General features: G+C 37.5%; 1 protein-coding gene across 5 annotated transcripts in view; it reads left to right on the forward strand.

Moving 5' to 3' along the window:
- Window positions 1–16084, forward strand: part of LOC131789682 (uncharacterized) — a 28006-nt gene extending 11922 nt beyond the window's left edge. For all 5 annotated transcript variants that reach the window (XM_059106836.2, XM_059106837.2, XM_066161065.1 and 2 more), the window contains 20 exons: window positions 100–1346; window positions 3810–3887; window positions 6370–6552; window positions 7260–7376; window positions 7468–7560; window positions 7797–7973; window positions 8681–8731; window positions 8833–8942; window positions 9548–9627; window positions 9722–9840; window positions 10227–10345; window positions 10738–10838; window positions 10919–10992; window positions 11664–11801; window positions 12327–12913; window positions 13581–13664; window positions 13790–13857; window positions 14103–14248; window positions 14608–14782; window positions 14933–16084. In XM_059106836.2, coding sequence (XP_058962819.2) covers window positions 100–1346; window positions 3810–3887; window positions 6370–6552; window positions 7260–7376; window positions 7468–7560; window positions 7797–7973; window positions 8681–8731; window positions 8833–8942; window positions 9548–9627; window positions 9722–9840; window positions 10227–10345; window positions 10738–10838; window positions 10919–10992; window positions 11664–11801; window positions 12327–12913; window positions 13581–13664; window positions 13790–13857; window positions 14103–14248; window positions 14608–14782; window positions 14933–15381 — 4196 coding nt within the window. In that variant the 3' untranslated portion in view covers window positions 15382–16084. The remainder of the gene's footprint in view (window positions 1–99; window positions 1347–3809; window positions 3888–6369; window positions 6553–7259; window positions 7377–7467; window positions 7561–7796; window positions 7974–8680; window positions 8732–8832; window positions 8943–9547; window positions 9628–9721; window positions 9841–10226; window positions 10346–10737; window positions 10839–10918; window positions 10993–11663; window positions 11802–12326; window positions 12914–13580; window positions 13665–13789; window positions 13858–14102; window positions 14249–14607; window positions 14783–14932) is intronic.
- Window positions 16085–16396: the final 312 nt, after the last annotated feature.

Here is a 16396-nt window from a genome sequence, read left to right on the forward strand (position 1 = left end):
ATATTTGCATTGAGAAATCTTCAATGGTGTGGTTTGCATAATATTGAATAACACAGTAATGTAGCAGTCATTATCACTGACCTCTCCTTTCTTGCACAGAACTTTCAGACCTGTTTGATGGGTCAAACAGAGATACCATTGTGGCCCATGAAAGTGAAGAAGACAGTACTCCCAGGGCAGCTTCTGATGCAGAGGGAAATGAAGCTGTAGATTCACTTCACTTCCCAGGCAGCAAAAAGCTTGACAAAGGATTACCTGGTTCTTTGTATGACACCAAGAACACTGTTTTTGATGATGGCAGCCAAAAAGTTCCACCACATAGGAGACAATTGAAGAAAAGGGCATCTCTTCCGTTGATCAAAACAGAATTCTACCAGGATGAAGTGAACATTGTTGAAGAAGCACCCAAACTTGATGTGGTGCAAGAATCACCTAGTTTACGGAAAGCAGAAACAATCACTGATCTTAGTTTGGACCAGATGCCACAGCACCTTGGGGTAATCTCATTCAACAGTGCTGATATGACTGAGTTTCAAGAAGGCAAGGGTTTAGAGAGCTGCAGTCCTCCCCTAGGGTCTGTACCATCACCGAGTCCCAGCCAAATAAGTTTTGATGCACTTTCTTTGACGACCAGTGGCTTCAGTGAAACACATTCTGACCAAGTTAGTACGGGGGATCTGAATGTTGTGGACACCTTTCTAGGCATGGATGCTACAGGCAATATGAAGTCCCTGGATTCCTGGCGGTCCCAGAGTGACCCTAGCCATGGCACCCAGTTGGAAGACACAATTGCTGAGGCAGAGCTGCAGGCACATCGTAATAGCAACAGTGAACCTAATCTTTCTGCAGAGAAATTAAAGGAGGAGGCTGAGAAGTTGGCTAAAAGGGTAAATGGTGGAAGCCAGGGTGAAACCATCCCTAAGACGCATGTCATGACAGAAGGTGATGATGATGATAATGATGATGATAAAGACACTTTGTTGGCGGAATTGAGTCCAGATGATGGATGCTATGATCTGGAAAAACCTGAACGTCATACTAAACTAGTACCGAGAACAAAATCTGTGACAGGGCCAACCCCACATGCTTCACCAAGGCCACAAAGAGCAGCAAATTCTTTAGCTGTGGAAAAGGCTCAGGTGAAACTCAACAAACTCTCAGCAATGGAAACAATTATGGAAATGCCACATGCAGAACCCGCCATAGAAAAACCCAAAGTTGACAAGAAGCGAAGCCCATCAGTTGAAGGGAGCTGCATCTCCCCCAATTCTCCAGGGGTTCAAAAAGAGGACAAAAGAAAACTGTCAGTACCAAAAGAACCAGGAAAGTCCCAAAAGTCTAAACATGTGAGTACTGTGTTAATGGTTTTTGTTGTACATTGTGCACTGTTTCTCAGTATTTATGTTTTAAAATGCATTGGTTTGTTTTTGTTTGTTTGTTTTTCATGGAAAATTTGAATAGAGGAAACATTTTCCCATTAAAACAACCAGTACTGTGCTCAAGCACAGCCTAGCAGCCACAAGAGACCAACTTTTGTCAACTGATAAACTTTGCTTTCTCAAAGTGGTAACATTTGGGAACCTAAGATTTATCTGATGAAAGCCTTTCAATACTCAGTGATTTTTCTAAGAGTGCAGTCTTGGCCATTCAGGAATAGCCTGTTTAAATGAAGTTTTTGCAAGTTTTAGTTAGCCCTTTATTTATTGAGTTTGGTTTTTATGGGATTTGGGAAGTTGCATGCCAATCTTTTAAGTTCAGCATGTGAGGAAATTTACATTTCAGTAGTATTTTCTGATGCAGTTCGCAGTGTATGTTATGATGATTTTAGTTTTCAATCTTTCCCCTTTGACGTCATATGCCAGTCAAATGTTTATCTGTTTCCATGGCAATGGACAAATGAAAGGTGCAAATGTCAATTAGACAACTGACAATTTTTAAAGACTTTTGTAGTATAGACATGTCATTTTTCATGATGTTCTCTATAGATCACTTAAAAATATTTATCATCACTAATTTTTGTCTACAATGAAGGTTTCTCCTAAGTTATCCTCCACCAGTGTTACTACTCATTATAATGTACACTTCATATCTGTGATTTGTCTGAAAGGCAGGAATTTGTGAGCTTTTGATTACAATTTGAAGGTCAAAAGGAAGCAGGTTTAACCTGACAGAATGACAATGCAGATTTCTGCATTAGTTTTGTCATCTGTTGTGGCAAACTGATTAGTTTGTGTTTTTCCACGGTAATTTGTTGATGGTATTGTTACCCAAAACATATCAACACATTGTTGAATTAAAAGTGAATTTAGTCTTAAAATGGTCGGGAACACTTCTTCAGCTGCAGTTCATTTGATGTAGATTTGATGAACTGAATCTTCATACTCCAAAAATGTTAGTTATTTCATAACTTTACCTCATCTTTTTTGTTGCCAACTTTTCAATACAATCCAGGGGGTACAAGATTAGCCAACACTCATTCAAGCATGAAACAAACACAGTTGATAAAGACAGCAAAAAAGGGAAGAGGGCTTTCAAATGAAAAGGCTGCTCTAAATTTAGAACAGAACTTTGTCTGCACACTTCAATTAAGAACTTAATAGCTCAAATTAAGACACTGTTGACTGTGTGAATGAGTTGAAATTAAATTGGATCTTAAGTGATGGGAGGGTTTGGACCATTTGTGAGTGGGAGCTAGATACATTGAGATGATAACGTGGCCTGTTTTTGAAGTCGTGCTGATTAGTCATCAAATATTGTATGAATTTTGATTGATGATGTTGATATTGATTTCCATAATGATTAAATATCTCCTTTCTGTGGTTAGGGTCTTTGTGTCAGCAAATAATAAAATTTTGTCTGTATCTTTTCTGTGTCCTGCATGTGAAGAGGTGGATTAAACCACTGGTATGAAATTGAAATTAAAAACTGTAACTGTTGAAATAAGGTTTTACCATTAACCCTTGGGATATGATCGGTTTCATGTCAATGTTGTCACAATGGACACTTTGCTGATACCTTCTAGGCTGGATGAATATTGTACAAAGTTTGTAATGTTAACAAAATTAATGCAGATAATGAATGGATGCATATGATATTCCTACAGGGGTTTCCATTCAAATACAGTTTAACAAAGCTCTGACTGAGAAAATGCCTCTCATTCATGTGGAGTGCATATAAACCCTAACTAGCTCCCTGACTGAAGAGTTCACATGCCTGGATCCTGCTGGTATTCCAGAATAGTCTCTGAAAAAAAGAACAAAAAAATAAAACACTCAGAGCAGCTGCATTTTCTCTCATTAATTGTTTCTCTTTTCCTCAGAAACATCTTTATTTTTGAAGAGGTGATTTGTAGCAAGATATGGCACAACCTTTTTTTGTTTGGAAAGCACAGATCCTAATGATCACTTGCACAACTGTACTTTCTATTAATCATAAATATCTCATGTATGAGAACATACAATGTCATGTAGTTTGGAATCATAGCTGTTTCACAGAAAAACCTTCCAGGACAAAAGCTTTTGATTGATCTAGGTTAACTTACTTGTACATCACATTTATCGTACAAAACCTGACAAATCAAGCAGACAAATAAACAAACAAATGATAACAAAGACAACAACATGAAAACAGTTTTTACATCACTGAATATTGCTTTCTTTGATTTCTCAGACTAGCTCAACTTCATAACAAATCCACAAGAAAGATTTTTAAATGAAAGAGTTGTCTTGAAGGCATGTTATGGAAAGAGTTAAAGGGAAGAATAACCATAAACAGTAGTAATAGTTTATCACTTTTGAATTTCTTTTCAGGATCTGAGAGCCCATGTACTGAAGAACTTGGTTGATACTGAGATGTCCTATGTACAAAACCTTCAGTTTCTTGTTTTGGTAAGTTGACTTTTTGTTTGCTTCTCTGCCATATGTTAATGTTAGAAGTATACATTGATACATTTTCACTATGTTGAATTAGGATTTGCTTTTATCTTCCCAACATTGAAAAGCCTTAGTATCAAAGCTACTGAGTTGTTTTGAATTCTCTTTTCGTCTCATTTTCATTTTTCACACTTCTGTGTACTACCTTGTAAGAATCCATGGGTGTAAAATTCTTTCTTTGTACACTTTCTACTCTTACAATTTTTAACCCTTAAACTCCTAGAAGCGATTAACATGTAACATCTTCCTATAACATCCAGACATTATCCAGCCAATAAGTAATGAGAATACTGAAATTTATCAGGTAGAAATTGTTAACTTGATTCACACCAAATTCTTGAAACTAATTTACAAAGAAAATTGTAGCAATGGGGAGAATTAAAAATTAGATCCTAGGAGTTAAAGGGCATTAACTATGGGTTTCAGGCTTTTTATGGAGTTGATCCATGGCGATGAAAAATAATTTTAATTCAACAACAAATATTGTTCACTTGCACTGAGTCATATCACTAGTAATTAGTACTTTTTTGTCCTGAAAGAAAAAATTGATGGATTTTACAGCTAAGTCTTTGGAAAGTATGGTATTTACATGTTTGTAAATGCATTTCCTGCATGGGCCATTTTGAGAAATTAATTTGCAACAAATGTACACGATGCAACAAATGAAGTTTTGAATAGAGTGAATTGCATGAAAAGAAAAGAGTTTTTCCTCGAATTTTAAGTTTTACAAGTCTGGGTATTCTTTGAGATAAACAAATCATGAGAAGAGAATGGTGCTTCTTTAGTTGGCCTTTTGAACCTACAAACAGATTATAGTTTAATTAAGACAATTTAACATCTAAATAATGCCTCTGTGCAAAGAGATATCACAAAACAAGTACCAAACTCTCCTAAAGTATGTGTGTGTGTTTGTATTAAATAATGGGATACTCATAATCTTATGATTATCCGGTCTTTATGAATCCGCTAATTGCACTTATCATGGGATGCGTTTCAAGTAATTTTACTAAGAAGGTCATGATGGGTCTGAAGTGTGTTACCCTATTTTTAGATAGCAAGTTGTATTCCAAGGCATAATTAGTTCTTATAATTGACTTTGCTGAAAATTTTTCTGCAATTGCAGAACTTTTGGGCGCATGAAATAACCGTAACTGATGTCTAAATATAATCTTAAAGTTTGAATCAAATGACTTTGAATTGATTCCAAGTGGGCCAAAATACCACAGATGCCATTCATTGTCGAACACTTCAGAAGATGAAAGAAAAATAGTATTGTATTGCAAATGGACCAAAATTGAAAAGATTGTTAATGTGTGCATCAATTAGTCGAATCTCTTTTTACTTAAGTGGTCATGCAATCATTCTTAAGAATTCTACTCCTTTTGAGAAGTTTATCAAATAAATGGAAACAGTAGATCTTCATATTGGTGAACTAGAAGAATAATATTGTTTTCTTGTTATGTAGGTACCAAAGCTATAATGGTTTATTGTCTATTCTGCCCAGTGCATATAACTTTCTCTCTGTTTACAGAGAGAGATCATTGTCTCGTTTGTTTCCCCGCATGTTTTAATTTCCTGTTGACATTAACAATCCATCTTTGAATTTGTTTTGAATTGTTTTTTCTGTCATCTGTTGAAACAACAAGCTGGAGAGTGCTAAAATGTCTAAATCAATGAAAGGTGCTGAAACAAGGAGAATGGATGGATGAGAAAGTGTTGCCATTTATTCAACAAGTTCGTTTGATTGAAGTATTGTTAGATACGAATAAACTCATTGAGGGCCAGTAATGAAAAATGCACATGGGAGCTTGCATGCTTTGGATATTTTCTCATGTAGATGTTGAAATTTGTACAGATCTTTTCTGTGAATGTGTGTTACTTTTGTGAAGCTATATTTGCTCTTTTTTTGTTTTTTGTTTTCTGGCTTGTAAGCATTGATAGCTATGTTAGCCACTATAAGTTTATACAAAAGATCTAGAAAAGGATGCAGGAAGATTTTTCTCATGAGTAGAGTGTGACGTGACAACAAATTACAAACCTGAACATGCCCTTCCTTGTTAACACTCTGCTGTTTGAACAAAATATGTTTAAGAAATTTGATATTTCAAAAAATGCAAACACAACAAAATTATTAATTTGCAAAATAAACTCCCACAAAATTTTCATACAGCAAAGCCTGTAATTTGATCTGTGAATAGCTACCCTTGGTTTTGACCTTGAAGAGTGAGTGAAGACATACACAGACCTAATTGAAATGTCATAATTATGTCAAGTTTCATGTAGCATTATTAATTAGTGGCAAAGCATCTGATAGTGGTTATGGATTTGAAAACTTAAAGTCAAGGCCCTCTTTCCTTTTCACTTCACTTGTCACATTGAAGTTGTTTTAAATACTGACCTCCTTCAACAGTCTGCATTTGTTCTTTTTTGACAACAGAGCTATTACAAGGCATTAAAGAAGCAAGAAAACTCTGGGATTGTAGAGCCAGCACAAGTTGATGAAATGTTCTATCAAATCCCTGAAATCCTGTTGTGTCACGAGTTTTTCCTTCAGCAACTGCAGGCCAGAGTTTCTGAGTGGCATGACAAGCAGAAGATTGGTGATATATTTGTTTCATCTGTAAGTACCTCAACTGACCAAAACACTTATGGGAATCAATATTTTATGGCTTACAAGTTAAACCAATTCAGTTGCAAAGGGTATATAAAGATATGTAGGCATATTAGACTTTGCCAAGGTCCCACCAGAGTCTCTCTATGAGAAAGCCAGAAACATCAAGTTTACCAGGGAAACCTGAAGTCAAGTAAAGTGAGGGGCAACTTGCAACTTTTCAGGAAGAGCAGTAATACAATGTACATCTCGCCACTTAATGTAATAAGGGAACAAGGATAGTGCAGTTAGAACACTTGCCTCCCTCTGCTTTGACTCATGGCATCACATGCTGGTTAAGTTCATTGTTGCTTCTTGTCCCAGCTCTGGGAGGTTTTCTCTGACTTTTCTGGTTTTCCTCCATAAACAAAAACAACTCTCCAACTCCAATTCAACCTGTAAACAGTCACTGGTTAGAGCTGCTAGTTTATATTTATGCCACATATGCAGTTGTACCTGGGTGAACCCCTTCCCCGTGTGTTGGCATAAATCCTGGCAGTGTTGGCCAGACTTTTGCTCAGTTGTACACTATTACTTTCTTGGTTGTACACTTGTGATGACTTCTTAACTCTTCCTCTTTTGAATTGAACAATTTGTATCAAAATAATTGTAATTAAATCATCTATTTTTAAGTAACTGAACACTTACAAGTATCTAATTTGTTGGTTTATTTTCAGTTTACCAAGTGTTTCCTGGTTGATGCATACAGTGCATTCATCAATCACTTCCTTCAAGCAAGAGCTGCAGTGAGAGTAGCAACAGTAACCAGACCAGCCTTTGTGCGGTACATGGAGGTACTATAAATTTTTTTTTTTTTGTTACCAAGTGTTTTCATCATGAATCATGTCATTGTTGTTGAAAGAGAAACTTTTTTTTTCATTACAGCAATGCTCACGTGAGCATAAAGAAAAGCTGACCCTTCAAGACCTGATGATCATGCCTGTTCAGCGAATTCCACGATACGAACTTATACTCAAGGTAAGTACGTAGAGACTCTTTAAAAATGTGTGTATTATACATGTCATGACATGCAGTAGCTAGAGTTTTGTTCTCCAGGTCTTTGTAGAAGAGTGCGTAAACAGGGATCAAATTTAAATATAATTATTTAGCTGTCAAGATTGTTTATCAAACAAGCATTTCAGGGTTAGGGCTTAGTCCAAACATTCTGCATTCATTTAGGTCCATGAGAAACATCTTTTCATTTGCTGTTACAGGATATGATAAAGCATACACCACATGATCATCCTGATCATGGAAGTCTTCAGCTTGCCCTGGGTGAGATAAAGACACTAGCAGACAGAATGAATCGAGGAGAAAAAGAGGTTGATCAAGCTGAAAGGGAAGCTGAGAGACTCCGTGATCTTGAGGCAACTATTGAAGGGATGACAAATGTAATTAACTGGCTTTGTTTTCATTCATGGCAATATAATGCATTCTATGCAACACACTATCATTATTTTGCTTCTTTAGTCCTTGTGTTAATGCTTTTATAGCCCCCCTTTCAGTTAAGCTTCTTGTTTGACTAAAGCCTTAATGTTCTAAAAAGCTCTCCCCTTTTGATCAGCCCCCCTCTCTTTTCCCTTTCTAGATAAACAACCCATAATAAATAAACACAAGGCAATATCATAATACTGCTATAATGACATGCAAATGGGTATACCATAATATTGCTGTTGAGAAGCTTATTAGAGTGTTTGTGGCATTGTTGTCTGAGATGTGGTGCCCTTGTGGCTAATGGACTGGACTTGGGATTGAAAGATCTTGGTTTGAACTCCTGAAGGATGTTGTGTTGTGTTCTTGAACAAAAGGCATTTCTTTCAAAGTGCTTCTCTTCACCTGGGGTTTGTTTTATAAATTGGTCATGGCAAGCTGTGAGGTAATCTTGATAAAATGCAGGGGTAGGGAAGGTGGGTGTAACTTGTGATGAACTAGTTTTCCATCCAAGAAGAGAAGTAATACCTTTAGTTGTTCCATGCTACAGAAACCAGGATCTTCTCTGGGCACCTTTTTAAGATGTAAGGACTGAAATATTTTTTGTGTGAGATAGTTGTACTGTGAAGTGTACCCAACTTGACAAAAAATATTATTCTTTTTGCAGTTGGTGACCCCAACTCGTCGCTTAATAAGGCAAGACTTGGTGGCTGAGGTGGTGAGTAAATTATTCCAGACTTTTTGTCCTTTTTAGCAATAAGTATTCACCATGTTGAATACAGTACTTCTTCAATTTACAATCTGTTATTATCTTAACAGAAAGGCACAATAACAAAGAAAGACAGGTGTTTGTTTCTTTTCAATGACCTGTTGGTATGTGCAACAGTCAAGCGGAAGGCAAATGCTCTCAGGAGAGGCTCACTAAGCATGTAAGTAGACAAACTACTTCTTTATGACACATGTAATAGATCAATGTGTGCTTGGTTATCAGCTGTGTAGGAGTCATACCTGTACCTATAATTAACCCTGTAACCCTTAAGAGTGACTGGCATCTGATATCTCCTTACCATATCACCCCTGAATCAAACATTAAGGTCAGGAGAATGAATGAGCTGATCACCCACCAAAGAAGATCTTGATTGTTAGACAAATTCTCAACGTCAGCATCTTAGGAAATGATTAGAGAATAGTATGGAGAATATGCATACTGATTTTAGGGTGTTAAGGGCTTAAACCATTTTTATTGGACAGTTATGTGTTATGCCTATGCAATTGGACTACTATTCAAGTGTCATGCTTGTGAAATTTGACCACAAGTGTCATGTGCACAAGCTCTCATCTAAACCATTTGGTTCACTATGGCTAGAAAAGCAACTTTTGTGTTCCTTTTTCTGATTATGTTTACTGAAAGGTATTTTTCCTGAAAATTTTGTCATGGGTAAGAAGAGTTTGAACAACTGGACAGAATATTAATTTATTAAGTTTTTCAGCTTATTTTATTTGTTCAACTTGCACTGCTATTATTGTTTGTTAGATTTTCAGGTTCTGGTACTGAATTTAACAAGTACAAACTACTCTGGAAAGTTCACCTTGATGATGTTGAGATCTACAAATGTAAGTGATCAGTTAACCACCAAATACATTTGATATTCATAACTTTTCGGACCATGTTTTTTAACATTATTTGTTTGTTTAAACTTTTATGTAGCATCTCCAGAAGCACAGAGACGGAACAGTCTGGAGAGGCAATTGGAGAAGCTTGACAATGATATGTCATCGCTTAGTAGAATCAGCTCCATAGCAGACACCCTGACAATCGCACACACAGTAAGTGCAGTCACATATTAAGTTTATGAAAATCAGGGAGATTTCCAGTCAAACTATAGCAGACATATCAGAACATTGATGGTCAACACATTTACTTTGTAGCTGATGTAAGAGACACAGTAACCTTTACTCCCAAGATCTGATTGTTGATTCTTCCCACTAGCTGCTATAAATTTCTCTTTAAATTGGTTACAAAAATTTGATATTGAATCAAGATGAGTTTGAGTAGTCTTGTTAATTGTTTTATGGATAATGTGTGGATATTATAGGGAGAAGTTACATGTCACTCACTTCTGAGAGTTAAAGGGCCAAACAATGTAGACCTTAGTTGGAAAGGTTTACATGTTAGTTGTACTAATTATTTATTTTTCTTTTGTGCCTCATAGGTTTTGGATGGGGCTATTAGAGAACTCATGAATGAAGTAAACCGGCAGATTTCAGAGAAGCAAATTCCACTGCAACCTCCAACTTCTACCAAGCTGGAGTTACATGTCACACGAGCAGAGTCAGTGAAAAGTTAACTTTCTTTATGTAACTGTGTGAATGATAAAAACTTTGTAAATAATTTAATGTATGACGTTTCTACACCTTGAAAAAAAATTGGCAGTATACTTTGCTCTGCAAGAACCTTTCATATTTTTACAACTTACAAAATTTTGCGAAGTTTATTGACCTTGTGGATAGCTCAGTACTTCTTGGAGTTGTATTATCAAATGCTGTACTTTAGCTTGGTCAGTTGCTTAAATTTTTTTGAGTCTTCCTTTTCAATTTTTTTTTACATTTGATTTCATTTTTCTCCTGTTTAGGGTTTTAAATAATTTCTTCTAGATATTTTAATATGTAATTTTAATTTGCTTTACCATTTTAGTACTCAAGACAGTTCTTTCTTTTGTATAGGGACGATGGACCTGAGGAGAAAGATTTTCAGTTCTTGTTCTTGGAAACAGAGATAAAGAATTCTTGGGAAGCATACTTTGAGGATGCAAAACAGAAACTTGGTAAGACCCTCTAAAAGGAAGGACTTTTCAATGGGAACACACTGACTAATTCTTTTGGATATATATATATTTTTTTTCAGCATATGCCAAAGACACATTTCCCCCAGAGTTTCAGTATTGTATTCCCATCAATAAAACAAGGAGTGGGATGCAGGTCAGAGTTAACACATTTCTTTGAAGATTTTTTTTTTCAAAATCTTTGTAACTCTCACATCCTAGAGGGATAGTTGATTGTTGTTTTTGTTTTTTACCTCTTTTCGTTGTTTTTGCAATTTTGTAAGACATAGTTTGATGCTACACTGGTTTGCAGATTTAGTGAATCTGCAAACCAGTGTAGCATCAAACTATGTCTGATTGTCCACCTGGTTGCCGTGTGAACTTTAATATATTTTAATTTTGTAAGAGTTGTGCAGAAGGTTATTGGTTTAAATCCAGTTTGGAGAGCTGGATTCTTTCTTTTGTCTCACTAGGCAGCTGTAAGTTGGTGGTCAGGAGTTGAGCTTGTTTGCTGCCGGCTGCAAGTCCTCTGCCCTACAACTTGATGCATTTTATTCAGTTGTATCAGTTCAATGTCTTGACTGCATTTTGTGGGGAGTGGTCAATTAAAATTATGACTATCCTAATTAACCAGTTTCCACAAAACAGACAGATCACATCAAACTGACAAGTACCTCATCACTTGCCAATGATGTTGATTATAATGATTTGTGCTCTGGTTGTTAGAGACTGTCACTTGAGCTGACAACAGTGCTTTTCAACACTGAACTCATGTCAACAGTCACGCCACACGAGAGACTGAGATTTTTTTACAATTATTTGTTCTAGTTCACTTGTTCATCACCAAGCCAGGTACCTCACATGCTGGACAGAGGAAATCACAACGGCTCTGGAGATGTGTGGGTTTGTAACAGTGATGGTTATGTTGGACAAGTCTGTATACTCAGAATGGGTACGCAGATTCAGGTGAGGTCCTTAGCCTAACTTCAGTACTCTAATTAAAACATTTACTTCTTTGGTATAAAACAAATATTGTAACTAATTTTTTTTGTGGGATTTTTTCTGACTGTGTGGTAAAATCGAAGGGAACGAACTATGATTTTGAAAACTGTTAGTAAAAGTAGTAAACTTGAAGTTTGCGTTATTTTAACAAGCTACATTATTGTTAATTAGTGACTCAGACACTATTCATAATGTAAGGGCTCTTTTTAGGCGGGCTTTTGAATGAGCCGCGTCACAATTTCAAACATTTTGATAAAATTTAACAATGTTGCAATTCGCAATCCGGTTCAATCTGCTTAATCCTCGACCATTCGGGCCCATTTCAAATTAATTCTTTTCATAGCCGCATTTTTATATCTTACCAAATTAATATTTTGTAATTCCCTTCACGATGAATTTTTATATTAATCATTGCAGCAAACGGCTCATAATGTCAGTTTAAAAGTGTTTAACATAGCTCACCTGTTATTACTGTGTTACATTCTACAGCCGTTTGGTTCAATCACTGTGTGCATGTCGAGAATTCTCTGCATCTCTCCTGTGTCTGGGACGAAGTTCAGCGGCTTAGAAGCTCTCCAGTCTGAAAGCGACACAAAATCCGACACTCATTCTATCTCTATGGGAAGCGAAAAGAGCAGCAAAGCGAACACAACGCCAAAAATTTCTCGTGCCGGTTATGCGAGCGACGAAGATGTCACAGGACCTCAGAGCATCATGGCTTTTGACAGCAGTTCCGAAGACGAGGAGGGGCTGGGGCAGGAGAGTTTTCTTGGCGGGAAATTCAACGACGCAAGCTCTCCGTTTGACGTCGACGGCCGACTCAGTCCCGAAGGAAGCAGTCTAGGAACTACCGGAAGTGCGGACGGGTTGGACAGCAGTCAGGATGAAAATGTGTTTGAGTTTGAGGAAAATTACTCGAGTGGTGACGAAATAAAGGAGAAAGGATCCCGAAAACAATCGAAGCGAAGAATGGGTTCATCTCGTACCAGCGAAGATCTCAAAGACAGCTTGTCTGATATTGTGAATTTTGACACCGATGAACCATGTACAGTTTGGCTTGGTACAGAAGATGGATGGTTAGTCTCCAGACCTTTTTCATAGCCTTCTCTGTCTGAAATTTATAGCTCATTTTATTTACTAGATTAAAATAAGGAAAAAAAGAAGTTGTCACGGAATTTCACTGCTTGGAATGTCACTTAGGGCATTTTCATATCGTTTCTATCATACTTCTGATGATGAGAGGTTTTGAGAAACACTTTAGAATAAAGAGTAGCGATATAAAAACATGACGTTTCGGCGACGACATGTCACCATTATCAAATGCAAATTATAACAAGATAGTGAACGTTATATATACAATAGTAAGTGACAAATTACATTAGAATAAACGAGGCGGGAATAAACAAAAGAATGGGAAAATATTTTAAATAAACAGTTTCGCTGGAATGGAGTCATTTTGAGTGTTCAGAGTCGGTCTCTTTTTCCTTATCAAAAGCATCTCGTAAATAAGGCACTCAAATTTTCCGTGGCATTTCTTTAAGATGGTAAAAAGGAGACGGACAGGAGGAGGCAGTCACAAAAACAACGGATCGACAGGCAGACAAAGGATAAACAGAAAAACTTTCACAAGCACACATCATCATCATCAACAGCGACACCCAAACAACAACTGAGACTTATGAGAAATACAAATTATCATCTAGGTGTTATCCGATTGATTCTTTCTTATGTTCTTTCTCCCAGTGTTTTCGTGTATCCGGCGAAGGAAGCTCAGAATAAGAAGTCGAAATTAAAGCTACAGCATTCCGGATCAATTCAGTGCATTTTGTAAGTACTTTGACTTTTTTTCGTACCATCGAAAATTCATACTGAGTTAGTCTTGATATCAAGTTGGGTGCATACTGTATCAAAATGATTTGGAATACAAAAAAAATGCGTCATTTGTCTTTTAGGTATGTTGATAATCAAGTCTTCATTTCACTGTCAACGGGTGACTTGTACATTTACAGAAGACAACCTGGTAAGATTTTTAGTGGTTGGTAATTCCACTTACAAAGCATGATTTAAACAGGCTGCGGGTTAAAATTGATAACCAGAAATAACTGGAAAACATGAACACTCTGTCAAGCGCCGGAAAAGATGCGGCCGGTTTTATAGGGCGGGAAAATATGAAATCAGAGAAAGGACGCGTTTGTTTGTGATGTCTCTCTACACGACCCTTTAGAAAGGGAGACAAATCTAAATACGCGTCTTTTTTTTCTACAGGCTGTGCATGGGAGGTTGGTTCTCCTGTAATGCTTCATATTGGGGAGGCGGTAGGAGTCTCATGTATGACGGCCATCCATGGTCGATTGTGGTGCGGTCTGGGATGTAATGCTGTCATTGTCAACACAACCACTTTGGAAGTCGAGGTAGGACCTAGTTCGCTTTTAAGTACTCAGAATTTTGTACTCAGGTCAATTTTTTGGGGGCTAAACTGTTAATTTATAGACTCACTAAAGCCGTGCGTCTGTGTATAGAGATGAATGCAAGTGGTCAGTGTTTCCTTGAGCCAATCATGCGTACTGTCTCGTTAAACGGTTCCAGGGATCCTTGCTTGTTGAGGTCTGACCTTCCCGAAGATTGTTTAGATAAGTTTTTAACAAGACTGCTGTAAAGAGCTTAATACTCTACATAATATTTTGTGTGAGACTCGGGAATTTTTGTTACTCTTCATAACCCTCAGACAATTAAAAATCGCGAAACTCGTTTTCTTTGGACCTTTTTGCAGACTTCTTTCAACTGTAGCCTGGATAAGGACCGCAGTGTGTACCGGATGGCAAGCTCTGGTATGGGTGTGTGGATTTCACTCCAAAGCTCCGCTGCCGTCAGGTTGTTCCACGCCACACGCTACGAGTGTTTAGCTGATGTTGATGTGGCTCCACCCGTGCACAAAATGCTTCAAGGTAAATTGTGTTTGAGTTAAGGACAATTTTCAATGGGGTGTCGAAAGTAATCTGGGATTTCTTCGGTTCTCCTTTAATTCGCTTCATGTTGTTTGGTAAAGCCTCTAAAACGATCAGCGGTGAAAACTTTTCTGTATTTCTACACGCTAGGTTCCGATGCAATCATCCGTCAGCACAAAGCAGCTTGTTTGCGTGTTACCGCACTCCTTGCTTGCAAGGACCTTTTGTGGATTGGCACTAGTGCAGGCGTAGTTTTAACATTACCGCTGCCAACAATAACCGCTAGCACGGCTTCTCTTCGTAACTGCCCATCGGCGACAGCCTCCTTCCATGGACATACGGGACATGTGCGTTTTCTCACTGCTGTTGAGGCTCCAAAGGAAGGAGGACAAGACAACACCAATGATAAAAGTTCCAACAATACCATAGGCACTTCTCCATCGAAAACAAATGGTGCGCTTCCACCTGGCACTTCCGCTGGTCGAGAAGTGTTGATAATAAGCGGCGGTGACGGTTATGAGGACTTCAGGACAAGCTCCGCTAGTGAATCCGCTGGACGAGATGACAGCACGAACCATCTCCTTATTTGGCGTGTGTAATCAGTTCGGATGGAAGTCGTGATACCTAGCCCTTTCGTTCGACAGGATGTAGTGATGTATCGCTGGCTAATTAGACTTGACTTAATTAGTCAACAAGAATGGAGGATTATTGCTTCCTTTCAGGAATTATTAAAACCCAAAGAGGCGCTTTCTCAAAGCCAAATTTTTGCCACATGCGTCCAAAATTTGAACGTTATCTTCTCAAAAGAGAATTCAGAGAATATCAAAAAAGTTTTTCAATAGATGACTTAAAAGTAATTTAAATTTTATTTTAGATGGTTGTAATCATCGAGTTTTAATTTTTCTGCCAATTTTTCATGAGATTTGTTTTCGGTAAATTATAGACGCATTAGATTTCTTGCGTGTTGATGAATCTTGCGTATTTGTCGAAAGTAGCTGAACCGTGGACAGAAGAGTGTTACTCAGGTAGTTCGAAACCGGGACTTCTTAAAATAATTCAAAAGACACCGGATCACAGCGACAGAAGTATTTTTATAAGGCAGTTAATATTCTGTCAACTTGTACATAGCTTATCGTAAAATTTTGTGCAACTAAAGTGAACTTTTCCTGGTAACTGACGAGAAGAGGTCGTAGTAATGTTATTGGAGGCTGATTTTGTATATTTGTGCCAATTTTTCCCGCGGGGACAATTATGTAAAAGTATTTAGATGCAGCTGTGAATAAAAATTTTGATCAAGAGGAAGCTGAGCGTAGATGTCCTCTGCCAATTTGAAAGTGTCACGATTTCCTAAACAGACTTACGTCTAAGACTATGCGTTTGTGGAGAATCATAGAAAATACTAACACCCGACCCCCCCGCACCCTAGCTATTTTCGGAGCAAACAGCAACCGCTTTGCCATGGGAGGACTGGGTACGAGACTAGTATACACCCTCCGTGGATTACCTCTCCTGAACATTGAGTTTAGGAACTGATTGGGTGAGAAGCGCAAGTTTTCTTAACCAATAAGACAGCGCAGTTCGGCAAAAATCAAATTACCTTCGATACTTGTAAGA

This window comes from Pocillopora verrucosa, chromosome 14 (genome assembly GCF_036669915.1).
Source record: "Pocillopora verrucosa isolate sample1 chromosome 14, ASM3666991v2, whole genome shotgun sequence".
NCBI lineage: Eukaryota > Metazoa > Cnidaria > Anthozoa > Scleractinia > Pocilloporidae > Pocillopora > Pocillopora verrucosa.